This window comes from Oncorhynchus tshawytscha, linkage group LG06 (assembly GCF_018296145.1).
Source record: "Oncorhynchus tshawytscha isolate Ot180627B linkage group LG06, Otsh_v2.0, whole genome shotgun sequence".
NCBI lineage: Eukaryota > Metazoa > Chordata > Actinopteri > Salmoniformes > Salmonidae > Oncorhynchus > Oncorhynchus tshawytscha.
This window is the reverse complement of record NC_056434.1, coordinates 67,729,172-67,756,230: the sequence shown is the minus strand read 5'-3', so window position 1 is coordinate 67,756,230 and position 27,059 is coordinate 67,729,172. Positions and strand designations below refer to the sequence as shown.

The 27,059-nt window shown below is 38.6% G+C and overlaps 1 protein-coding gene across 4 annotated transcripts; it reads left to right on the top strand.

The window, feature by feature from the left end:
* Nucleotides 1-13: 13 nt before the first annotated feature.
* vax1 (ventral anterior homeobox 1) lies at nt 14-20,427 on the top strand. 4 transcript variants are annotated; one of them, XM_024424715.1, is made up of 4 exons: nt 14-53; nt 12,090-12,340; nt 14,552-14,739; nt 18,312-20,427. In XM_024424715.1, the coding sequence occupies exons 2-4, from the start codon at nt 12,127-12,129 to the stop codon at nt 18,849-18,851; spliced, it is 942 nt and encodes a 313-aa protein (XP_024280483.1). In that variant the 5' UTR covers nt 14-53; nt 12,090-12,126; the 3' UTR covers nt 18,852-20,427. The 4 variants fall into 4 exon arrangements, with proteins under 4 accessions (XP_024280483.1, XP_024280484.1, XP_024280482.1 ...); XM_024424716.1 differs by lacking the exon at nt 14-53 and adding an exon at nt 85-149; XM_024424714.2 differs by lacking the exon at nt 14-53 and adding an exon at nt 11,340-11,953.
* Nucleotides 20,428-27,059: the final 6,632 nt, after the last annotated feature.

Below are 27,059 nucleotides of genomic sequence, written 5' to 3'. Positions count from 1 at the left end.
CCGGGATTCATCCGTGAAGAGCACACTTCTCCCCGTGCCAGTGGCTATCGAAGGTGAGCATTTGCCCACTGAAGTCAGTTACAATGCCGAACTGCAGTCAGGTGAAGACTCTGGTGAGGACGACGAGAACGTAGATGAGTTTCTCTGAGGTTTGTGCAGAAATTCTTAAATTGTGCAAACCCACAGTTTCATCAGCTATCCGGGTGACTCGTCTCAGAACATCTAGGTGAAGAAGCCGGATGTAAAGGCCCTGGGCTGGCGTAGCATTTTTTGAAGGGGGAAATAAGCCTTTTGTGCTTATGTATCATTTTTAATGAAACATGGGGACCAACACTTTACATGTTGCGTTTATATTTTTGTTCAGTATAAATAACATTTACTCCCTTGCTACTTTCCAACTACTTAGCATGTTAGCTAACCCTTCCCCTAACCCTAACCTAACCTTAATCCTTTAACCTAACTCCTAACCTTAACCCAAAACGTACCCCCTATTCCTGAACTCCTAACCCCTAGCCTAGCTAACGTTAAGCCACCTAGCTAAAGTTAGTGTTAGCCACCTAGCCAACACTAGCCACAACAAATTGGAATTTGTAACATATACGTATTGCAAATTTGTAACATACCGGTATCATATGAATTGTAATTCCTAACATATCATACGAAATGGATAATGAACATCCACAAATTAATACCTACCATACCAAACATAACATATCATACTAAATTGAGTGTCCCGGATTTTCATTTACTATGAGTCCAAGTTGATTAAACACATGAAAATCCTATGTTTGATGTATTTGATACCATTCCACTGATTCTGCTCCAACCGTTACCATGAGCCCATCCTCCCCAATTAAGGTGCCACCAAACAATGAAAACTTGAGCGAAAAAAATACATTTTGTGTGCACTATGTCATCACACACTCATTTTTATCCGCAACAAGTCTGTTTGGTGGAAACACACCACTGGTAGGAAAATGCACCTCGACAGATGGCTGTATAGGACTGCTAATACAGGAATAGTAAAGGCCAACTGCACTACTTTCATGTATATAAAAGAACAAATCAATAAAAACAAATACATTTGTTTTTTAATTATGATTTTTCAGGGGGTGCTGTAGCACCATAAGCCCCCTTACTTCCTGTGGCAATAGGCTTCACATGCTCCTGGGAAATGGGAAAGTGGGAAATGATACATCCGACTTGATTGTGTTCAAGTGCTTTTGAAGTCGGAAAAATTCTTCAACCATTAAGATTTTATTTAACTTGATAAGCTAGCATTGCTAATAATAAAGTAAGCTCGCTTGGTTAGCATTGGCAATATGGTCAAACTAGCTACATTATGCATAGTGATAAGGTTGTAGTGGGGAAAAAAGTATTTGTTTTGGTCAGTGGTGAGACATCACAACTCTGCAACTTGGGTAACAATATTTTATCTGAGTTTCCCACTTGTAAATTCCGACTTGGAGGGCCATTTAAGTGAAACTTCCCACTGGGAACTAGGAGCTTTCAATAACTCCGATAAGCTTTCAATAACTCTGCATAATTACCAAACTTGTGACTTCCAATGTTCCTGAGAGGTCCATAGGGCGGGACTCAGGAATGTTTTAGTTTAATTGTAGTCTCATTATGACATGAAATCGACTGATCTGCTGAGGGTTAGTCCCATGTAGCTCAGTTGGAATAGCCAGGGTTGTAGGTTCGATTCCCACGGGGGACCTGTATGGAAAAGTAGTGAAATGCATGCACTCCCGAGTGGCGCAGTGGTCCAAGGCACTGCATCTTAGTGCTAGGGGTCATCAGTACAGACCCTGGTTCATTTCCAGGTTGGGAGTCTCATAGGGTGGTGTTCAATTGGCCCAGCGTTGTCTGGGTAAAAGTTTGGCCGGGGTAGGCCGTCATTGTAAATAAGAATTTACTGTTAGTTGCTCTGGATAAGACTCTGTGCTAAATTACTAAAACAAACCGGTGTACTGCAAAGCACGATCAATGAGTTAGCCAGCAACTTGCCTAAATGTTCCCGAAATAACTTTACATTTTTCAGAAGGATAAGCTTGCATGTGTCAGCAACGTCTGAGCAGTGTAACACAACCATAGTAACATTCTAATGCACATCTGCATGCAGTTCTGTCCTGTGGTTGCGATTGGCTAAAATGGTTTTAGTACTCCATTGTTTACAAACAACAAGAATGTAAACAAACATTGTATACTTTCAAAATGTGGTTTAACTGTCTCTTGGAAGTCATGGACTGCTATACCTTGCATGTAGAACACTGTTTTTGATATTTTAAGAGGGGTTATATATTCCTAGCTCCACCCCTTAATTGTATACAAAAAAGAAGTGCCTTTCATGTTTTTCGAGTCACAGACGGAAGAATTGACAACTCTATGGCTTTACTACTAATCTGTAAACACGAAATAATCTGTAAATAATTGGTATTACGCTTATCTTTGTTCACAATGATCTGTTTCTGATACCCCCACCCATTATCACTACAGGGGATGGGGATGGCCACATGAGGGCGGTAGAGCCTCAATAGTTAGAGACCTCCAGTCTCAGTCATCAACTGAGGAGGCTGCAGTTTATTGAAACCCATGGCCATATTTTATCGTCTGTCCTTGAACACCTCTCTGTTTGGTCTTTGTCATAGTTTGTTTACGGCTCACCTTACTTCTTAAAAAAAAAAACCATTCAATTTGAGATGTTTTGAATACCCAGGCAGTAAAAATACCATAATCAACATGTAAAATAGTCTGATTGAACATTAGTAGCTTAAACATGCACCATCAGTTCGCATGTTAGTAACTGTTATATACATCAACTGTTTGGGGATACGGGGCAGTGGAGAGCATTTGGGGTATTCTACCCTAAAATAAGTCCAGTTTGGATGTCATTTTCTCACTTTCACAGTGGCCTACCATTCACAGTGGTGTATGTCAGAGCATTTTGATGGAGTTACAGTAATCATCAATTTATCTTTCGCATTTGTTGTTCTAAATTAGACATGCCAGTTAAAACTGTAATCTCAAAATAGCCCACAACCAGACCTCTTTAATTCCCAAATCAGAGTCTGATTAAATAGAATTAGTTCTTCCCCCTAATTTACCCGTTTAACTCATTTTAGGAACAGGGGACAGCTCTAATGTGTAAGAGGCTGCCAGACGGGTTTAAATACCTTGCAAACAGATTGGAGTCTTTAGGATATTCCTATAGCAGAGCTTTGAAATTCTGATACCAAGCTAAAGTGGGACACTCTCAGGGGTGGGGGGCTGGAGGGCGGTTGGGGGAGGGGATACTCATCAATAGACTTAAATGTGGCTGGCTGCACCATAATCAATCTATGTGCACAGGAAATATTCAAATCTAAAAAAAAATAATGTTGAATTATTCAAGCTAGTAGTCACAAACATGAGATGCTTATAGTTTTCATATTGTTATTGTGGCTGTATAAGATACTGTAATGAGGCCCAACACCCAAAATCTCATAGCTAAGCTAATAAGCCTCTGCACACCTTTGTCCAAATGCTGGCTACATTGAAGTTGACAATGTCAAGATTTCATAGTTGCAGGTGTTGAATAACTGTATGCAAACATACATAATGAATCGTTCTTCAAATGCTGAATGTTTTCTCCTTTAAACATTTTGCCATGCACAAAATGTTACAATTACAGTAAGATCATAGTTATATGAATTGTTTTATGCTATTTGAATAAGATATTAATGAATTTAACTAAACATGGACATAGACATATTTAGTCATCTCGGACAGTGTTATATATAGATGCTACTTTTCTTATTCCTTTCATGAAAGCAATCTGGACTGCATGAAATGGGTTTTTATATGCTTTATTTGAAGTGTTTGCTCTTAAATGATTCACAGGTCCGAATGTTACTGTATGCATAACCACTGTGCATAAGTTTGTATTGATGCCATGTTGAGCAACTGTACACGCGAAATTGAATGTACTGCATTTATTTCCTTAAAGTATATAGTACTTCACATCTATAATGCTTATCAAGTTATTGATCACTCTCAGCACAATAATCCCTTTCCCTCTTCCAATGATTGCCAATGTTGGTGAGATTCTGTTTTTCCTGGTTGTATCAAAATAGATGTTTTTTCCCCCCTTGATCTGGACCTCAGGAGCCTACAATAAAAAGAGCACATATCCTTTCTGATGAGGAAGATCAGGCCATGCACTTGACAAGAATATCACCCCAATACAGAAAGACTAAACACAGGGTAATGGGGACATATTTGAAAAGAGCTGAATTCACCCAGGTAGTCATTGTTGTGCAGACTTGGTTCACTGCATTGGTTTGTTTATTAAAGAAGTAGGCTACTTATGAAGGTATTGATTTTCTTTGGAGACTGAATGATCGCATATGGCTACAGATCCAGATAGAATGCTGTTTGATTATTGAGGATATGTGTAACAATTATTCACATGAAACCGTCAGGTGACAATATTTTTTTTAAATTTGACTAACCTTGAAACATTTTTTCTGGTGAAATTGATAGAATGGGATCATAATACACACGATTAAATGCAGTAATTTATTTAAAATGTTCAGTCTTTTCTATACCCTCTGTCATTTGCTGGGATGTAAACTGTATCTGATTTGTTACATGCACATGATCATCTCCTCATCAGTCGAGAGTGTAGTTACTTTTTAAAATCATAGCCTTGAGAGTTACAGTATATCAGCAAGAATACAATCAAACTCTTCATACTGCATTCCTCACAATTTTAGAGCAAAATAATGAGATTTTATCTGATCAGATATGTTTCATTATAAACTGAGTGTTTCGAGCCCTGACTGCTGATTGGCTGACAGCCGTGGTATATCAGACCGTATACCACGGGTATGACAAAACATGCATTTTTACTGCTCTAATTACATTGATAATAGCAATAAGGCACCTCGGGTTTGTGATATATGGCCAATATACCACTACTAAGGGCTGTGACCATTCACTCTGCATTGCGTTGTGCTTAAGAACAGCCCTTAGCCATGATACATTGGCCATATAACCCACCTCCTCAGGCCTTATTGCTTAATTAGACCACCATTGCACTTCTAACTCCACATTACAAGACTACAGTGTTCCCTTTAAGTCTGAATTCATTCAGATTTCATATTCGTTGTTTGCTATCACATGCAATACAGTTCTCATGTTCTGTCTGGGTGAAGGCATCTCAGGCCTCCATGTGAACACTCATGCCGTTGGTCACAAGATGGTGAGGGAAATACAAAGTGACACCTTGTTTTCACCCTGAGGGTATTGTCTGCCTACCTTCCTATGATATCTTTGTGTTGAACCGATTGTGCTGTGGTCTTTAAAACCGTTGTGTTACATCACTCCACATCAGTATGACTAGGCCCACAGTTTAATTGATCTTATTGTACAATGAAGTGTAGCCAGGAGAATAACAAAAAAATGATACCATTTTATCTCTAATTGATTTGAAAATATAAATATTTTACATTGACAGGTGTATCTTTCAATATTCTGGATATTCTGAATAGTCAGGAGGCTGGTATATATATATATATATATAAAGAAATAAAACATTAAAGTGTGCATGCACTAATCTACTATTTAAAATACAATACATTTTTTACATTACCAGGCTGCTTAAAAGCTATGATGAAGCAAGTATGGGCCTTAGATTTTTCTACAGTATTCCCGAGGAATTCTAGATAGCACTCTTTGTCCTGTATAATTTATCGGTGTAGTAATTGCTACAGGTGTAATTTGAGCTGTTCCTTTGTATCTCTGGAACACTTATGTGCCATTGTCAGTCACTGTATAGCTTTCGACTAAGGATGACAGTCTTGATGAAAAGCGCCATAAAGGCTTTTAAAATAGATAATTTTTCCCACCCAACAATAGATGTCATTTCAGGCGCACAGATGGATTTTTGGGGTAAATCTTTGTGAGTGTTTGGAAACATGGGAGGCCGAGTGGGGGAGGCTGTGGTGCTCTCCATTTAACCTCATCTTAACTGTATTACGTGATAGAGAATTACTGAGGATTACTCCTGCTGTGAGTTGTACCTATTACGCAATGTACAGTTGTGGAACAGTCACTACATAGGGACAGGCCTGGTGTGTGACGAGCGCCTACACTCTTAGAAAAAAGGGTTTGAAAAGGGTTTTTCGACTGTCCCCATAGGAGAATCCTTTTTGGTTCCAGGTAGAACACTTTTGGGCTCCATGTAAAACCCTCTGTAAAAAGGATTCTACCAGCAACCAAAAATGGTTCTTTCAGAGGGTTCTCCTATGGGGACAGCCGAAGAACCCTCTAAGGTTCTAGATAGCACCTTTGTTTTCTGAGACTGAACCTATCGAAATATTCCCCTCACTCTCCTCTCTTGCTGGCTTTTGTTCCACTCCCTCTCCCTCCCCCTCACTGAGCTCATAGAGGGGAGAACAGGTCTCATGGTAAACCTTTGGTGGAATATGAATTGGTTATGATTATGTTGCCTCATTTCTGTTTCTTGATATGAAGACATCATTTATTTAGGCCTTGTTAAAATGAAACAGCAGTACAACAAGACAATAAATATCAAGTTCTTTCTCTGACTTCATTTACAGGCTACATTTCAGTGTTCAGTGTAGTATACATTAGGATTCAGTAAGTTTACAGTACTTCGTCTTTATAACCTGATGATTGAGAAAGGGCATAAGATTAGCTCACGCCCTGCTCTTTGAAAACAACAGAGTTTCTTTTGGCGCGGCAAGGACCTTTAAGAACATATGGCACCTGAACCCAATACAAACTCATTCATCCCAATTATTAGCTCACTTGTCACAATTGGTCATTTTTTAAACCCCAGTACACTGAGTGCAAACCCACTTCTCAAAATGTTGAGTAAAATTGGAGGCAAGTTTATTTTCAAAATATCACTTGTAACCAAAAGCACTCCAATGTAAAGGCTCAAGGGTTTTGACAAGAAAATATAAATGTCAAAGCAGGATAAAAATGACAGCTTGTGCTATGCTGTAAACCCCCAACAAGACTCTCCAGCTCAGCTCCCTGTGCAGTCCCCTAGGTACCTATGTACAATAAGCTCCTTACAACAGAGTTCAGTTTGGAAAACAGTTGGCTTCACCACTGTGCAGGACATAATCATGCTAATTGCAAACGTAAAACTCTTTAAATACATGCATTTACCTTCAATAGAACATTTTGAAAAAAATGTAAAGACTTGCATAGGTCTATCCCCTGGTAGCAAATGATCTACTATTAGAGGCTTTGTTCGTGAGTGCCAAGTAACATCACCCACATAAAACACTGGGAAGCTTGGTAATTAGGCCTTAGACCTACGACAAGAGAGTTCTCCGGTTCTCTCTGTTGACTGAGCAGGTTCTTCACTAATGCCAGGAGTACCATTGCTTAGGCAGCATAAAGGAATTAGAATAGAAATGCAGATGGATGTTATTGTCTGGGACTGTCAACATTTACCATTTCATATTTTAGATAGCTACAAATGTCAAGCCACACCATTGAACCAATTTATATTTTACCTGCAGGCCTATTTGATTTCTGGGCGTCTGTTTGTAAAACACATACATTTCTATCGAGGCATTAAATGTGTTTAGAGCAAACCTCTGGTTTCCTTGATTGTTGGAAGGATATTGAAATGCCCTCTCTCTGATTCCCAATCCATTGCACTATACACACACAATCACACTGAAGGAGCAAGGTTCTGATACTGAACCTTCCCAACAATCATGCTGGCTGTGATCATGATGAATGTTTTATGGCATTACTAGAACTGGTTGTGGTAGTGGCCCTGCTTGCACTTGGCCTTTTCTGTAAACAGTCGCTAGCCCACCCATGATGACCAATATGTCATTGGGGCTGCTGCTGTTAGGTGTTCTGAAAGAGGTTTTGAATGAAGCTACAGATGCATATTATATGATAGGATAGTGGTAAGTGGGATACTGGTGATGAAAGTTCGGGGAAAGATTAGGGGTAGTTTCCCTACCATCTACCATAGAGCTATACATTCAGTTGAAGTCGGAAGTTTACATACACCTTAGCCAAATACATTTAAACTCAGTTTTTCACAATTCCTGACATTTAATCCTCGTACAAATTCCCTGTTTTAGGACAGTTAGGATCACCACTTTATTTTAAGAATGTGAAATGTCAGAATAATAGTAGAGAGAATGATTTATTTCAGCTTTTATTTCTTTCACCACATTCCCAGTGGGTCAGAAGTTTACATACACTCAATTAGTATTTGGTAGCATTGCCTTTAAATGGTTTAACTTGGGTCAAACGTTTCAGATAGCCTTCCACACCACAATAAGTTGGGTGAATTTTGGCCCATACCTCCTGACAGGTTTTTTTGTTTCATCAGACAAGAGCACATTTCTCCAAAAAGTATGATCTTTGTCCCCATATGCAGTTGCAAACTGTAGTCTGGATTTTTTTATGGCTGTTTTGGAGTAGTGGCTTTTTCCTTGCTGAGGGGCCTTTCAGGTTATGTCGATATAGGACTCGTTTTACTGTGGATATAGATACTTTTGTACCTGTTTCCTCCAGCATCTTCACAGGGTCCTTTCCTGTTGTTCTGGGATTGATTTGCACGTTTCACACGAAAGTATGTTCCTCTCTAGGAGACAGACCGTGTCTCCTTCCTGAGCGGTATGACGGCAACGTGGTCCCATGGTGTTTATACTTGCGTACTATTGTTTGTACAGATGAATGTGGTACCTTCAGGCGTTTTGAAAATGCTCCCAAGGATGAACCAGACTTGTGGAGGTCTTGGCTGATTTCTTTTGATTTTCCCATGATGTCAAGCAAAGAGACACTGAGTTTGAAGGTAGGCCTTGAAATACATCCACAGGTACACCTCCAATTGACTCAAATGATGTCAATTAGCCTATCAGAAGCTTCTAAAGCCATGAGATCATTTTCTGGAATTTTCCAAGCTGTTTAAAGGCACAGTCAATTTAGAGTATGTAAACTTCTGACCCACTGGAAATGTGATGCAGTGAATTATAAGTGTAAACTTCCGACTTCAACTGTACATACATGAATAATGTGTACCACAATGTACTTCTCTTAAAATAAACAAATTCAACCGACACAACTTTGACAATCTTATAACCAATTGCTTCTTACGAGCAGAGTAAGTAACGTTTCTCTCCCTATTTTATCTGCGATTCTTATAAGCGGAAACCACTGTATTTGTAGGAGGATAATGCTAAAGGAGAGTGCTATTTCTGTTGCAAAATGTTACTGTTACTCAGACTGTTATGTCTCATGCCCGTTATTGGGAGTGATGTAACCTTCTTTTTTGGATAGAGTGGAAAATCTGATGCACCATGGGGTGCAGCCTCTAAGTGTATTCGTTTTGCTTTTGCCATCTGATCCGAAGGCACACTGCTCTGCCAGGACTGATACTGGGGAAGGCTATGCACATTTAGTACCCGCAGCACAACTAGTGGCTTCCTCTTCATATTGTGCTCAACCAGTCGCACTTTGACCAGTATTAGCGTACTTGCTGGTTCTGGTAACAATTTACATAAACTTGCTATTATACTTGCGTAATAACCATGTTAGTACGGAGCATTTTAGTTATTGAAATCTGATTGCGTAGTAATGGAGTTCACGTGCACCGAATACAACGTGTATAGACTTAACGAAATGCTTGCTTACAAGCACTTCCCAACAAATAAAAAAAAAATAATACAAGGAAAATGAGTAGCACAAGAGGAATAAAATACACAAGAATGGAGCTATATACAGGAAGTACCAGCTTAATGTGCAGAGGTAGGAAGTATTTGAGGTAGATATGTACATGAAGGCAGGGTAAAGTGACTTGGCATCAGGATAGATCAGAGTAAAATAAAGAACAGAGTAGCAGCAGCAGATGATGAGTGTGTTCGTGTGTGTGTATATGTGTGTTTCTGTTGTGTTGGTATGCATGTGTGCATACCATAACCATTACAAAGTGATTAACCGCATGTTAATACAATGTTACTATAGTAATTACAACATTACTACACAGGTACAGAGCTACCTTGTTTGATGTATGCAAAGCTTTCAAGTGAGCTCATCATTAAAAATGAGAAACACAACAAACACATTGTGATGAAAACATTGGCATTAATTGTAAAACTAGCAGTGAAGCCTGCAAAATGACATGCAAGTAGCTAAGGCAAAAAAATAGAGCATTTAATTTCCCAACAAGCCCACCCATTGATTTTTGAATACTCAAAATGTTGAATGTGCATACTATTTTCCGGTCTTTAACATGGATTTTGCATGTTAACATTATATTCATACTATTCTGCGGTACTGTCTTTGCAATATTGCTGTAGAACTGTCCATTGAGGACCGGATTTTTCAAGATGAGCCATTGTGGGAACCCGAGAGGCCACAGTGCTGCGTGTACAAGCTGTTTCCCAGGCTGAAGCTCAGCAACACAGCTTGAGAAGCAGAAGTCCCCTTCAGTCGCTTTCTTTTTAGCCCCCTTTTACCTCTATTTAACAATCGCTCCTTCTCCACTCCAATCAGCCACCCCCAAACACTCAGTGAATAAAGTTAGTCCAACATGAGGCCCTTAAACCCACCCCAAGACTGCTGCCTGGCAGCCACACTCACAGAATTGTTTGTTAATAGTCCAATTAGATAATTGCCATCTTTCACTCCTTTTCCTCTCTGTTTCCCATAAAGGAATGAATGGTGTTCAGGGAGGGGGGCAGCTTGAAGAGGGCTTCTGGCCCCACAAGGTGACGAGAAGGGCCGGAGAATGTTCCTTGCACAAGGCCATTGGTTTGAATTGAGTCATTGTAGCCTAATCAATGGTCTTATTGGATTACTGGCAACTGCTGTTCCCTGAGATATTGTTGCTCTGACAATGAAAATAGCTAAAAGTTGGTGGGTGGGTAGCGGGGTGGAAGGAGAGTGCTGGAGAGGGGGGCCATTCCAGGGGTGTTAGTGTAGGCACTAATGACAAGTTTTGTCCCATTTTTGTGTTTTTCAGATTGTGCAGGTTAAGATTGTATTAGTGCAACAGACTGCTTCTGTGGTGCATATATATGAATGGTGGGGACGCAGCGTTAATGACAAGGACCTGTGGGCTACTCGTCGTGCTGTTGTTGTTTGTCGTGCTGAGTGACGTGGGTCAACACAGGAAACTTGAACACAGTTCCTGTGAAGCAGAGCCGGGTGATTTTTGTGAATCAGCTGTCGTGGCCGGTACAAATTCCAATTGGGGTGTATTCACTTTTTTCTGTATCCTCCGTCTCTCCGCCTCTCCTTTATTCTCTCTATCTCAGTCTCTCTCATTCTCTTCGTTCTCTCTTGTTCTCTCTCTCTCTCATCTCGCTCTCACTTTCTCTCTCTCTATCTCTCTCTTTCTCTATCCCTCTCTCCCTCCCACTCGCCTGGGATAGCACTATAGCGGTGAGAGCTGTATGTTGCAGAGGGACGGTCATTGGCGAAAGACACAGTAAATGCGATTAATGTTAGCCATCGTGGCCAGACAACCAACACTGGAGAAACGCTGAAAATGGCTGGCCATGTTTCTGGGATCGAAGAATGAAGTGCCTGGGAACTTTTCTGGAAGTGTCGTACCTCTGTGATTGTGTCTGTGTGCTCAGGAAGGCTTTTTTTGCAAAGTGAGACCAATCATTTTTCTTGATTCCCTGGCTGACAGAGAGGGACGGAGCGAGCAAACCCCTCCATTAGGACCTGATATATTTCCCAAACAATTTAGTGTATTCATGAGGCTACGCAAATGTGGAGGCAGCAAAATGACCGTAATCAATTGAAACAGTGAGTGTGCGTCGGTCCATGGCTCTGATTATTTGGAGATCATCTATCAGCCTGATGTGTATGTAACAAGGCTGTTGAGTTTCAGTGATAAGTCCATGATCATTGGGCAAGTGAGTTGGACAACGATAATCGGGCACCTTGGCAGGTGAGGCAAGCGCTCCCCGAACATTAGGTAGGTGACTCTCTGGTCTAAAAGGTGCTGTTTTAAAACAAAGCCACACTGTTGAGACAACACAACGTGCAATACTCTCTGTAATCCCTGTTTTCTTCACCTGACAAAGGAAAAAAAGAAAGAAACATTGAAGAGGATAAGTTAGTATGGAGGTCAGATACAACCAAGAGCCTGAACCAGGGATGGGGCTGAAGAACGGCATAAAGGATGGGAACGACGGCAAGGATTCCCAGGGAAACCTTTCCAAAACCTTCCTAAAGGATCAGCAGGAGTCCTTCTCGCCATCTGGGACGGTGGAAAGCTGTGAGAAAAACCGGGGGACGGGGGACCCGGACTACTGCCGGAGAATACTTGTCCGAGGTGAGAGGATTTACACTCATGTTTACTCCTGTTGCAGTGTATGGACTCTGTTTGTTCATTTGCTTTACTTTATATGTATCCACAGGATGAAATAAGATCGTTTGCTATGTGAGATATGCTGAATTGCCAGACGGATGTTTTGGATATGGGATTCTGGTATTGGCTTTGTGTAGACTCAAGAAGCATAGAAATAGCTTTTGGTTTTTACAGACATACTGCTCCATTGTTCACAACCAAATGCTCTGTTTTTATACTGTATGTACAGTATATTTGAGGTATTGGTCGCTAAAATTTCCCAACCATTAGAATTGTTAAACTTATTTATTTGACTTTATATATTTGACACAAAGAAGCTAATTTCTCCCGGGCGCTATTTGGTTTATTTTGTTGTTTTTATCACTCGTTCATTTTCAGAAAAAGCACAGGAAATTAGGCACTATCAGTTAACAATGCGCTATAGTCCCTTTTGCAGCTTCCGGGGCGTTCTCGGGTGAGAGTGCAACATTATGCCAAAGAAGAAAAAAATAAAAAACACACACACCCCCACTCACTCTTATCTGTCTCATGGTAGTTTTAGTCATTGTAATAGTATTTTTGGCTTTTTTGTTAAACCATTTTGAATTCAAAGTAAATACAAACATTTTTTTTTTGCACTTTTGTAAAAATGTACTATCTGCACATTTTTATGAATTTTGAATGTTACGAATTTTACCCCTGTGATATACTCCTATCAAAATGGTTTGCGTTCACAACAATTTTGTTTCCTCCAAAATGGAATTATACAGCACACTTCTAGAATCATAGAGCACATTTATTTAAGATATTAAGTACTGTACATTTGGTTTTAAAATGAAGGATGAATTTCATGCTACTCTATATCATCTCTCTCCATGAAAATACTATTTCATTTGTAAGCGATATTCACAGAAGTTTCAAATCATAAGATATACAGGTTTTCACTATCTTATCGTATTCTGATACAGATGATGAATAAATAATAATAATGGACGTAAAATGCATTTGCTTACATCAACTTGTTCTAAATAATATAAGGTATTTCATATGCAGTTAATACAAAGAAATTAGTTAATTGTTATGTTGTTTTAGTACTCTTTCTGAGTGTCGTCTGGCCTCAGGGCTAAATTGTAGCAGAATAAGCACACATCATTTATTTAATCTGTTTAACACAGTTGGTCAAACATGGAGACTGTTTGAAAACATGAATATATCCTTGCTGATTGTTATGGAATTAATTTAGCAACGAAATGACAGCTAAATTCAAACATAAATGTTTATACTTTCAGGTTATCTTTTGCTGCTTTTAGATGATGGGAGAAATAATCACAATTTAAAAAGTAGTAGTTCATTTTAGTTAATTGAGTAAATTCTTAAGAAAAAACATTTTCCTTATTTTTATTCCTCATTTCTCTATTTTTATTAAGTCATTAAAAGCTCATACAGTTATAAAATTAATATCACATTATCTAAAGGTATATCCTTTAATTATTTTCTGTTTACATGACAAAAGTACAACTTTTTAATTACACACTACATTCTGATTGTAGAAAACTATAGGGAAAACAACTATTGAGATGCTGAGAGTACTGATTGAGATGCTAAAATATGATCATCTAGACTAGAGTATTGATGCAATTAAATGGGTTGACCAAAGGAAATGATCACAATGAAATAAAAAAATGTATCATTGTATTTTGTATTTGTTTTATACTTTTGATCAACTTTCTTCTGTAAACGGTGCTTTTTCAAATTAATTAATTATTTCTGACTGCTTTTAATGTGGTTGAGGTTACTCCCCTAGTATTTTTTGAAAGTACACTAGTTGGTTTGGAAAATGTCAGTGTGTTAATTTTAGTTATGCATATTACTGTGGTTGATGTTGTGCATTTGATGCATTCATATAAATTATGTACCATATTCATGTGCATACTTGGATGGTTCATTTTTAAATTTTGCAAACATGAAATCATCCTCGATATCTTCATATAGTTTTATGCTATGCACTGCAACAAGACCTACGTCTTTCATTGACGGTAATCGGTCATTTCATGGACAACAGAAGGCCTACACACATTACTAAAAATTATGAATGGTCATTCTGATGTTGTGATAATGATGAGCCAAGAGTGTTTCTACATTTTGAATATAGTTATCATTGACAAATCTTCAATGGTCACTTGTTCTTTTTTGTAGATGCAAAAGGGTCTATCCGAGAGATCATTCTGCCAAAGGGACTGGATTTGGACCGTCCCAAACGAACCCGAACCTCTTTCACCGCAGAGCAACTCTATCGTCTGGAGATGGAGTTCCAGAGGTGCCAGTATGTGGTTGGGAGGGAACGAACAGAACTGGCCCGCCAGCTTAATCTATCTGAAACGCAGGTAAATTCAAGCAACACAATACATGTACCTATTTCACTCTGGCCATCAGTAAATAAATACCAAATCCACATTCTGTGTTATCATAGATATGTTATGGGTCATTCCACGAATAGAGTGCCTTTTGGGTAGTGTAATTTTGTAAAATAATAACTGTTTCTTTTTCACCCCATTTTAACATTCTGTCATAAAGAGCACTTGTTCAACTTCATAAAAAATATGTTTTCCCATGTCAAGAGGTTAAGTAAAATAATAAAATACCATAAAAGTGTCAATTAAAGTAATAGGGTTGACCGTAACAGGGTTGACCATAACAAAGTTGACGATTTCATCTTAAATCAGCTGTAACTCCCCTTGAGACAGGGGAAATGGAAGCTTGTTGTGTACAACAGGGAGGGGCAATTGAATGCAAGCTTTCCAAAAAATGTAGCTAGCCTATCGATCTAGTGTAACAGGCGTGACATGTTATGCTCGTTGTACTCAGTTTTCTACAACAAAACCCTGGCCAATGGCCAAAAGGAGTAGAACCAGCTCACCTACTTTTACAATATTATTTGACTATTAGATGTTCAATGTTAGATGTTTAATATTAAACACTAAATCACAGTAAATAAATAATAATCTTCAGAAATTACTTTTTCAAAGCAACAAAAGAACTAGGGCTTTACAAGGATGGTGAAAACTTGGTGAAATCTTGGGGTCAAGGGGTGACAGGTAGCCTTCTCCTGAACAAGGCAGTTAACCCACTGTTCCTAGGCCGTCATTAAAAATAATAATTTGTTCTTAACTGACTTGCCTAGTTAAATTAAATGAAAATAAATTAAGTGAGTTACAATCTTCCTAGAAGTCGGACAAACATGAAAACACTACTATTGGAGTATTTAGTGGTTAATCAAAATGTACACAGATAATCTCACATGGACATAAAGGGCACTCTATTCGAGGAACGACCCTTGTGTATTTCAACATCTTATCTCAAATGTGAAAAATAGAGTGTATGATTACACACACTTATCTCACTTACGCAATGCTTTCTATATTGTCATCATACTTCTGTAAGCATATCCCATTCCAATACAATCTTTACAAGTTTTACTATAACCCTGGCATTTTCTATTTAGCTGACTGATTAGTTAAAGATCATTTAGAAAAAGGCAGACTGCAGACTGCTTCACTGATCATATAGCTCTAGCAGTAGTATTAAGTTAAGTGATGATCCTATACAAAACTCAAATCAAATCAAATCTCTTTCATTGTATTTAGCCTAGTGTACTATGCATCTCATATCACTGCTATCCCAACAAATTCTATAACCTTGTTAGCTTAAATTGTTGCATAAAGGAGGCTCATTTTCAGTGCAGAAACAGTATGTTTCTAGTCCACAGGCCTTAAAAAAAAAAGTGCTTAGCTGTGGGGTCAGGGAAAGGTCACACTGCGCCCATCTACGAGATACCAAGCTCAGTCACCCTCCAATGTATAATTTTCACTTCAGGGAAATCTTGCTCTCTGCTTCAGAGAGCTTAGTCCAAAATATTTGTAGCACAATTTTATTTCTTAGTTTATCTTGCAAGCTGGCTAATGGCATAGTCAGCCACATTTACCTTATGTTTATTACGTACATCATGAACATTTCAGTGGACCTAAACAAGCTTGACTTTGGACAGAGGTCAGACTGGAGCATTATACAAAGTTATTTTCTGAGTCACAGCATAGACACGTGTTTCTGTCACACATTTCTGATCATTACAAGAAATATTCATATTGATCTCGGGGAATTTATACTTGAGTGTGTATGTATATATATATATATATATATACATACATACATACATACATTTTACAATGATAAATAAATGTTTTCCTGACCAATACATTTGGACCAATACATTTGATGCATTTATTTTGTATTCAGCTACAGTATTCATGTAGTTTACCATGTCAGCACACAATGAATTCAGAATTTTTGGGTGGTTTTTAGAATAGAATAATGGTGCTTTAGATTTCACACAGCCCTTAGGTCCCCATTCATAGGGAGGACAATAGGCTTGAATTTCTTCATGTATTTTCACGTGCAACATTAAATGTTGCACGCCGCCATGCTCCTTGATTGCATTAAATCTTCAAATGTCTCCTTCATTCGTTGATGAAGTGGTCTCTAATGATGGCATCATGAAATTAACATTTTGTTCCAATGCACTCTTGGGGTGTTACATTAAGAAACGACAGCCATATGCTGAAGTGTGCACACCTAATCATCTTTGTTTGGGTTGCTGGCTTCAGAGCCCCTTGTTGGACCTTGTTGAAAATGTATCCTCTCAGATAAAAGATGTTCACCAATAATTTAGGATATTCTTATAACATGAGGGAATATGGTCATAATGTAATTCCTTACTTCCAGAGTGTAAAATAGATTTGCGATTGACCAACTAACCTTGAGAATTATTGAGTTGTTTATCTACAACAACTACATGGAGGAAAACATGCTATTCAGATGTGATTGAAGTAGCTGCAGTTTGAGGTACTGTAGCTGGAGGCTCATTGATTGAGACACATTCACTCTAATTATGGTCCGTATGAAAGCAATCAGGTTTAATTGCCACAGACTTGATAGAGGTGGGGAAATACATGAAGAAAACTGCAACAAAAAAAATACAAACTCCAATTATCCTTTTTGGAAAAGGAATAGAATATATCAAATAGAAATATATGAAATGCAAATGGGAAAAGAGAGGTCTATTTTCAATGTTGAATGACTATCAAACATGTGCAATGCAAATGCGGTAACATTACTTCATTAGCGTCAAAATGGCCTCTTCACAAACACGTTTTTTCCTTTATCCACATGAATAGGAATACAATAGCCATGTTTATCTGTATGCACACTTTACTTTGTTATACTCATATCCTTGTTACAGTATACTTCAGCCACACATACATATATGCTCATTACTATCTGACCCTGCTTTTGTTACTTTCATGTCTTTGAGTTCAAAAATTATTTTTAATTTTCATAAAATGCCTAAGGTCATGGAAATACATTTGATTCATTTCTAGCTACTTTATCTTACAGTCTGCATTTCACTAGAAGAAAAATATGTTCTAAAGTCATTTATGCCTCCCGTTACAGAAGGTTTTGTTCAAGTTTAGACCACAAACAGTACTGTATTGTATATGTCTGACTCTGATAACATGCATTAATGTGACATTGATATGTAAATATTTACAAGGCATTATGGTATTGATTTAATCTGTATTTCTGTAAATTAGCTACTAAATCTGTCAAGGTGTAGAAGCTGGGCCCCCTGGTCTAAGTCCCTGATCGTGCTACCAATGTTATTACTATCACAATTCAATTCATGTGAACATCAAAGTGACCTATACTGAGATCACAAGGGAATTAGTAATTATTTACAACAATCCAAATTATTCAGTCATTTTCTGCAAACATTGGTGTTGCAATAAATGCCTACTGATATTAGAAAATAATCCATATTAACCAAAGTATATTAATTTGGCTTTTGTAAATAGACCCTGTTGCTGAAGGTCTCTACTGCTTTTTTTGTCCTCCCCTCAAGGTTAAAGTTTGGTTCCAGAACCGACGCACAAAACAGAAAAAGGACCAGGGCAAAGATTCAGAGCTGCGCTCGGTGGTGTCGGAGACGGCGGCCACCTGCAGTGTATTGAGACTTCTGGAGCAGGGCCGGCTCCTCACGCCACCAGGCCTGCCAGGGCTCCTGCAGCACTGTGGCAACGGCTCCCTGGGTGCCGCACTGCGAGGGCCCTCCATGGGCATGGCCAGCAACGGAAGCAGCAGCAGCAGCAGTGGTGCCAGCTCAGGGACGGCCGGCGGCAGTCCCCCTCTACCTATAGTGACGAGCTCAGGGACGGTGGCAGGCCTCCAGAGCTCCCCGTCAGCTCACGGCCTGTTCAGCTTCCCCATGCCCTCTCTGCTTGGCAGCGTGGCCACCCGCATGTCCTCCAACCCGCTCTCCATGGCCGGCTCCCTGGCCGGGAACCTGCAGGAACTGTCTGCCCGCTATCTGAGCTCTTCTGCTTTTGAACCTTACTCACGGACCAATGGAAAGGAGAGTGTGGACAAAAACGTTTTGGAATGATGTTTTTCAAAGGATTTTGATTTGTTTTGTTGTTCTCCTTGTTTTTTATTGTCTTGGTTTAGTTTGTTTGTTTCACCCTCTTCTGTCCTGTTTGTGTTGTGGTTGTTGTTCATGTAAATCCAACTGAACATCTGATGCCTCTCAGAGGGAGGAAAACAAAAACATACACATGTATACATTTTCATTCTTACTTATGCACTAAATTAAAATTGAATCTCCAAGTTCTAAATTTCAATACAAATGATCAGAGAAACAAATGTCCATGAGATTACCAAGGAACAGCATTTTATTTCTTAGCCACATTTTCTCACATGTATTTATCTGCAATAGTAATCCCCAAAAAAGCACAGAAAATGAGTCTGTTTATGTTTGGGTAACACATCACAAATGTTGTACCTACTGGTAATTGACACATTACATACAAAGCTTTTGAATGGTTGGGTGTAACATGATGGTACCTTTTTTGATTTTGTGTTTTATTATTTGCTTGTTTTGGGTAGACTTGTGTCACAGTGTGTAGACTTAGAGTTATCAAGCACTACAGCTTGTGCAATTCAGGTGACAGACTGTCAGTTCAGGACGGCCTGGTGAACTTGGAGTTAATTTGGCCCTTTGTCAAATATGACATTTCTGTTTACGGAAATATCGCAGGTCTCTTTTTCCATTTGCAGATACTCATGAGGAACACAGGTATTTAACATGCAAATGCCATTTACATATGCAGTTTTCCAATATTAAGCTACAACAACAGTCTTTTATACCAGTTTGTATTTGTTTTTATTTTTGGCCCAAAACAAACTAAAGAAAAATGTTGTCATACAGTATGATAGTTAAATGGTTCTGTGTTAGTTGTTTTCTAAATGGTTCTGTGAGGGTTTTCCCAATATGATTTTTAACAGAGTCTAAATTTGTGACTTTCATGTCTTAAAGATGCAGTATTCCACTTTTTCGTCTGTGATTTGAATAATATTAGAGTGGTATGGTAGTCCAGATTTACATGTACAGGTAAGAGTTGGAGTAAAGCTTGGAAATGTGGGGTGGGGAAAAGAGAGTGGGTTCTGGGAAAGCCTTTGAACTTCAGAATGCTGCTTGCATAGTTGGATATACAGAATTGAGCTTGATGCGACAGGATTGAAAACGGTGCAGAAGGTTTGCAATCTTTAATTGAGACAACAACTTTTCTCATGTGAAATGTTTTAAGACCAGTCACCATGGCTGTAGTATAAAAGAAAAGAAAGAAAATGAGAATTGTACCTAAAATTGTTATTTTATTGTAAATTATTCACGTCTGTAATTAATTGATAATTAGTATATCTGCAAAATAATGAATGAATGAATGTAAAAGAGGGGGGTGATAAATCAATCAAAGCTCTTTGGTGCTGTTGTTGTGAAATATCTTGAACTTTGTGAAATGTGTGGCACGAGTGTGGATATATATATTATATATATATATATATATATATATATATATGGCTACCAAAAAAAGCCATGTGTGTTTTTTCAATTTCTTTCATGGATTCGTCTTGATGATAATCCAGTTCTGATAAAAAAGGCCATGTTGTACCTTCATTGACAATGGGTTTGAATAGCACTTTATTTCATATTTTGTTGGTGTTCAAATGGGGTGTAATGCCCTATGCAGAGACCTTCTCATGTATCATTTTGGGTTGCAATGCTACTTATTGTAGCCTATTCAGCGGATGGTGAACTCACACAGCGCTATAACGGAAATGCTGACACAAGGGGAAGGACATTTTAGTTATTGAATTAGTCCCCCTAAGCTGGTAACCAGGATTGTGTTCAACAGTAGCATACGTGTTTTGGGGGAGGGTTTTTGTTTGCGACCTTAACCCTAATCCAAACACTAACCACTCACTCATGGGAAAATGTACAGTATAGTGAGCTGCAGATGGAATTGCTATAAACAAATCGTGTGAGACAGTTTAATAAATCATGATAGGAGCATAGAATAATAAATGTCATATGTTGATACATTTTTACCATTTAATTAATAGGAAAAAAAGTGCACTTCAAAAAGTGCAACTCTCTCAAAATGTTGTTTTCACAGTGTGTTCTCGAATATTACCACTAAAGTCAAAGGACTTTGAAAAGATGTTTGTAAGTTAACTGGATAAAGATCATTATAACATAGAGGGGAGGAAGTGAGAGTACATAGTCTTAGGGCTCCCGAGTGGCGCAGTGGTCTAAGGCACTTGAAAAAAACCTGGTTTGAATCCAGGCTGTATCACACCCGGCCGGGATTGGGAGTCCCATAGGGCGGCACACACTTGGCCAAGCGTTGTCCGGCGTAGGCCGTCATTGTAAATAAGAATTTGGCTTTCCTAGTTAAATAAATGTTAAACAAAAAATAAATAAAAAAGATGTATAAATATAACAAAAAATGTGCTCAATCACAAATTCAAAAATGTGATTTAGGGAATGAATATGGCCTATATATGGTCTGACTCACTTCTAGAAACTTTCGGAACTAGATGGGGTTAGTTGAAAGATTACAATTGTTAAAAGTGTTATAGATCTTTCAAAATGGACACTGAAAAAACGTTGTCTGGAAGCCAAGCAATACAGCGAAAAGGGCCTTTGCAGTCTCTGTCTTCAAGAACCCTTGGAGGACTTTTCATTAGTACTGTTTTCTATGGAATAGGAAAAAATCCCACTCCGGCCTATGAAAAGAATTGAGTTTAACCATTCAAAATGCAAAAAAATGTCATACAAGGGGGTGGGGGGACTGTCTCTTTAAAAAGCAGTTGCAGTGATCTTAAGTTACATTTTAAGACAAAGTTCCATTCTGTCCATCCCTCTCTCTTCTGTGGGTGAATGAAGTGATGCTTCAGTAGCATTGGAAACTGAGGGTCTTTTGTCGATCAGCAGTATGAGCATAGGCAGTGAATCTTACCTTCCCCACTGTGTCTTGGGAATCTCCCTGGAGAAAAAACCCACAAAAAACATCTCTTAAAAAAAGGAGTTGCAGTGGTCAAATCCATGAAAGTCTGGGGACGAATGTGATTATTGTTGTTATCAAGGTAGTATAGGGTTTCCAAACAAATAAGCAAATAGCCCACCATCTGGCTAAATGGCATTATTGTAAATGAGAACTTGTTCTCAACTTGCCTACCTGGTTAAATAAAGGTGAAATAAAATAAATGAATAAATAAATAATACCCCTGGAATGGCTACTGCTCTACCATACTACATGTGTACCAAATTGTACGACCATGTGTCAAACAGCTTTCTGTTTATTTGAGTCAATGATTATTGCATAAAAATAAGATTTTTTTCAAATGTATTAGCGTTAGCTTATATCAGCCAAGTTCATTAAGTTGTACCTGGTACATTGGCTGTCAATTATTGTCACATATTTAAAAATTCTATAGCCCTCTTTTGCCACAGCAACTATTTAAATATGGACCAGTACAAAGAGCTTGCACACAAAGTACATGGCAATTCAACCAGTGATTCATAAATAAAGAGGGGAGTAATCCAATATGGCTTAAGTTATGGTTCCATGTTGGACATTTATTTCCCTGTGTGCGGATGGAATTTGATAAAAAGGATTAATCTTTTTTTACTTTGATACCTAACTTTGAACTAGTAAAATGAACATTTTAGTCATGTGTTACCATGAAATATATGCTACAAGGAAACCTGATACGAGAACAGTCTGTGCCCATTTAAATATTTGATCTCAGAGTGCTGATGCTGTACCTCCTATTACATTTGGGGTACCATGGGAACACAACACCCTGTTCAGCTTTAACATCCCATATACATTTATAAAAATGTTCGGTGCATGTTTGCCTTGGGTCTTAAGTAAAATTTTAAGATGCAGTTCCATTCCATCAATCCCTCTCCCTGCTGTGGGTGAGTGAAGTGATGCTTCAGTGGCATTGGAAACTGAGGGCCTTTTGTCTACCAGCAGTATGAACGCAGGCAGAGAATCTTACCTTTCCCACTGTGTCTTGGGACTCTCCCTGGAGAAAAAAAAAAATCGGTCACATTTATGCCCCCACCCCTACACCCACCCATTATCTCTCTTCTCCTGCAGTCCAATTAGACAGAAGGCCGGGAGATTTTGTAAGTAGGGGGGTCAGGGAGCCGGTGGAGTTGTTGGGGGGAGTGTCATAGCTTGAGACCACCAACACATTTCTCCCATCACATGACCTGTCTTTAAGCTAAGGCCTTGGGAGGAAAGAAAAGCTGCATCCAGTCTGTTTTTGTTATTTTTGTTCACCTCTTTCCTCTTTCTGTTTGTACATATGTATGGGGATTAGAAAGTAAACAGGTCTCAAAGCGCCAACTCTCTCATGCCACATAAGACCAGCGAGAACTAGTGACCTCAGTTCCTGAAGTGCGACAAATCTAGAGGATTTCCTAGTCCTTCCCAGAATGTTAAGTGACCTGCCTACCTTGGACAGGCTGGTAACCTCACTGAATAATTAATCCAATTATGCGCAATCAAAGGATTGAGAAGAGAAAAAACCCTTAGTGACTAATCTCCTACATGTCTAAACTATGAGGCTACTTTGAGTAGTGGGCCAATCCAACATTACCGACATCACATTTGCATGCAAAATTACAACTTTAATGTTTCACAGAATGGACAGACAAAATATAAATGACATTTTTTATGCGTGTCTCTAAAAAGCAGACTTCTAAGTATTGGCATGTTGGCGAAATAAAGTAAATAAGAGGCGTCATGGATGTTATATGAAATTGACAAGCTTTTTGCAGAGATTGAACATATTACCAAAAGTCTGTGAGGTTGTAAGTCTTAGGTCAAAACATAGATAGCCATTTCGAGGGAAAGGCTTTGCTGAACACAAATATTATAATTTTCTAAATATTGTCATTTCCATTATTACTTTGGAGAGGAACAATTACTATTATGAATGTTACACTCTGACGTTGACGTTACCGAGTCTGATTTTTTGATCAAAATCTATCATAACACATTGTTGACACCTTGAACGTTTTTAAAAAGTGAACAGAAGCCATAATAATACCTTAGAACTCTACAATTACAGTTAGCTTGAATTGTTGTGTTACAGCCTGAATTCAAAACGGTTTAAAAATAATAATAAAATGCACCCAACTACACACAATAATGACAAAGTGAAAACATGTTTTTAGAAATGTGTGCAAATGTCATGAAAATAAAAGCAATTAAAGCTGTATGTCTTTGTGGTTAAGTCGCAAAGAGCTTTGCACACCTGGATTGTAAAATATTTGCACATTATTATTTTCAAAGCTCTGTCAAGTTGTTGATCATTGCTAGACAGCCATTTTCAAGTCTTGCCATTCATTTCCAAGCTGATTTAAGTCAAAGGTGTTTATTTGGCCTTCTGTTTTAGGTTATTGTCCTGCTGAAAGGTGAATTAATCTCCCAGTGTCTGGTGGAAAGCAGACTGAACCAAGTTTTTCTCAGGGATTTTTCCTGTGCTTAGCTCCATTCCATTTATTTTTTATCCTGAAAAACTCCCCAGTCCTTAACAATTACAAGCATGATGCAGCTACCACTATGCTTGAAAATATGGAGTGTATTTGTTTTAGGACAACTTTTTAATTGCTTTTGCCACATTATTTGCAGTATTACTTTAGTGCCTTGTTGCAAACAGGGTGCATGTTTTGGAATATTTTTTATTCTGTACAGGCATCCTTCTTTTCACTCTCTCAATTTTATTTTATTTAACCTTTATTTTATCAGGGAGTCATACTATTTTACAAATAACCCTGAATTACATAAATTACAGTAAATACACACGTCAAAATATGAACACAAAATGCAAGCATTCATCAGTAATTCTCAGTCAGCTTTCTGAATTGCCTTAGAGGCATCAAAACATCAAATGTAAGAACATTTTGAAGATCGTTCCACAAATAAGGTGCAAGAAAATTAAAAGCTGATTTACCTTACTCAGTAGAGACCAAATTCATTTCCAGAGTTAGCCATCCCTCGAATGTCTAAAGTTAAGTAAAGATGTTTGACTTTTTGTAAAAGGGCTTTATAAATAAAACCATAGCAATGTATCAACCTACTTGACATTTCATTTTTTAAATTTATTTAACCTTTATTTAACTAGGCAAGTCAGTTAAGAACAAATTCTTATTATTTCTTACAAGAGAGACAATACAACACTACATAAAGAGAGACCTAAGACAACAACATAGCAAGGCAGCAACACGACAACACAGCATGGTAGCAACACAACATGACAACATGGTAGCAACACAGCATGGTAGCAGCACAAAACATGGTACAAACATTATTGGGCACAGACAACAGCACAAAAGGCAAGAAGGTAGAGACAACAATACATCATGCAAAGCAGTCACAACTGTCAGTAAGAGTGTCCATGATTGTGTCTTTGAATGAAGAGATGGAGATAAAACTGTCCAGTTTGAGTGTTTGTTGCAGCTCGTTCCAGTCGCTAGCAGCAGCGACCTGAAAAGACGAGCGACCCAGGGATGTTTGTGCTTTCGGGACCTTTAACAGAATGTGACTGGCAGAACGCGTGTTGTATGTGGAGGATGAGGGCTGCAGTAGATATCTCAGATAGGGGATGAGTGAGGTCTAAAAGGGTTTTTATAAATAAGCATCAACCAGTGGGTCTTGCAACGGGTATACAGAAATGACCAGTTTACAGAGGAGTATAGAGTACAGTGATGTGTCCTATAATGAGCATTGGTGGCAAATCTGATGGCTGAATGGTAAAGAACCTCTAGCCGCTCGAGAACACCCTTACCTGACGATCTATAAATTATGTCTCCGTAATCTAGCATGGGTAGGATGGTCATCTGAATCAGGGTTAGTTTGGCAGCTGGTGTGAAAGAGGAGCGATTACAATAGAAGAAACCAAGTCTAGATTTAACTTTAGCCTGCAACTTTGATATGTGCTGAGAGAAGGACAGTGTACCGTCTAGCCATACTCCCAAGTACTTATATGAGGTGACTACCTCAAGCTCTAAACCCTCAGAGGTAGTAATCACACCTGTGAGGAGAGGGGCATTCTTCTTACCAAACAACATGGCTTTTGTTTTGGAGGTGTTCAGAACAAGGTTAAGGGCAGAGAGCTTGTTGGACACCAAGAAAGCTTTGTTGTAGAGCGTTTAACAACAAAAAACAGGGCGGGGCCAGCTGAGTATAAGACTGTATCATCTGCATATAAATGGATGAGAGAGCCTCCTACTGCATGTTGTTGATGTAAATTGAGAAGAGCGTGAGGCCTAGGATTGAGCCTTGATGACAGGCAGTGGCTGAGACAGCAGATTTTCTGACATTATACACTGCACTCATTGAGAGAGGTAGTTAGCAAACCAGGCCAAAGACCCTTCAGAGACACCAATACTCCTTAGCCGGCCCACAAGAATGGAATGGTCTACTGTATCAAAAGCTTTGGCCAAGTCAATAAAAATAGCAGCACAACATTGCTTAGAATTAAGGGCAATGGTGACATCAATGAGGAGCTTTAAGGTTGCAGTGATACAGCCATAACCTGAGCAGAAACCAGATTGCATACCAGAGAGAATACTATAGACATCAAGAAAACCTGTCAGTTGATTATTGACAAGTTTTTCCAACACTTTTGATAAACACGGCAAAATAGAAATAGGCCTACATTATAACAGTTAGGATCAACTTGGTCATCATCAAAGAGGGCCAATCGACTGTCTGGTAGAGAATGCAATGATGAGTGCTAACATTTTAACCAGTAATAAAGTGCAGTGCGTTATGATAAACAGCATCGAATATCTTTAATGAAGTGGCAGCTGCGTTCATATAGATGATGTCGCCATAGTCTAGGACCGATAGGAACATCGACTGCTTTCGACTATTTAGCGAGAGGTAGGACCTATTTCTATAAAACAAGCCCATTTTTATTCTCAGCTTCTTAATAAACTCATCAGTATGCTTTTTAAAATACATCTTTTCATCTATCCAAATGCACCATCCAAAGTACATACGATTAAATCATCAGAGTTATTTTTATCCGCTCTAGAGAACAACATACAGTATAATTTGTTTTACTGTCATTCAATGCTAATTTCAGGTCAATAAAGGTTTTCTGTAATACAATGAAGACAGACTGTAGTTCAGATAGAGCCTGGTCAACCGTGGGGGGCAATATCATACACAACACTATCATCGGCATACAAGTGCAGGTGAAATGTTTTTACAGACAAGTTCATACG

What these genes read in the sequence shown, in the direction of transcription:
- vax1 (XM_024424715.1), top strand. Translation starts at nt 12,127, where the DNA reads ATGGAGGTCAGATACAACCAAGAGCCTGAACCAGGGATGGGGCTGAAG. An exon ending in CCGGAGAATACTTGTCCGAG is followed by an intron (nt 12,341 to 14,551) that starts GTGAGAGGATTT and finishes TCTTTTTTGTAG; the next exon opens with ATGCAAAAGGGTCTATCCGA. An exon ending in TTAATCTATCTGAAACGCAG is followed by an intron (nt 14,740 to 18,311) that starts GTAAATTCAAGC and finishes CCTCCCCTCAAG; the next exon opens with GTTAAAGTTTGGTTCCAGAA.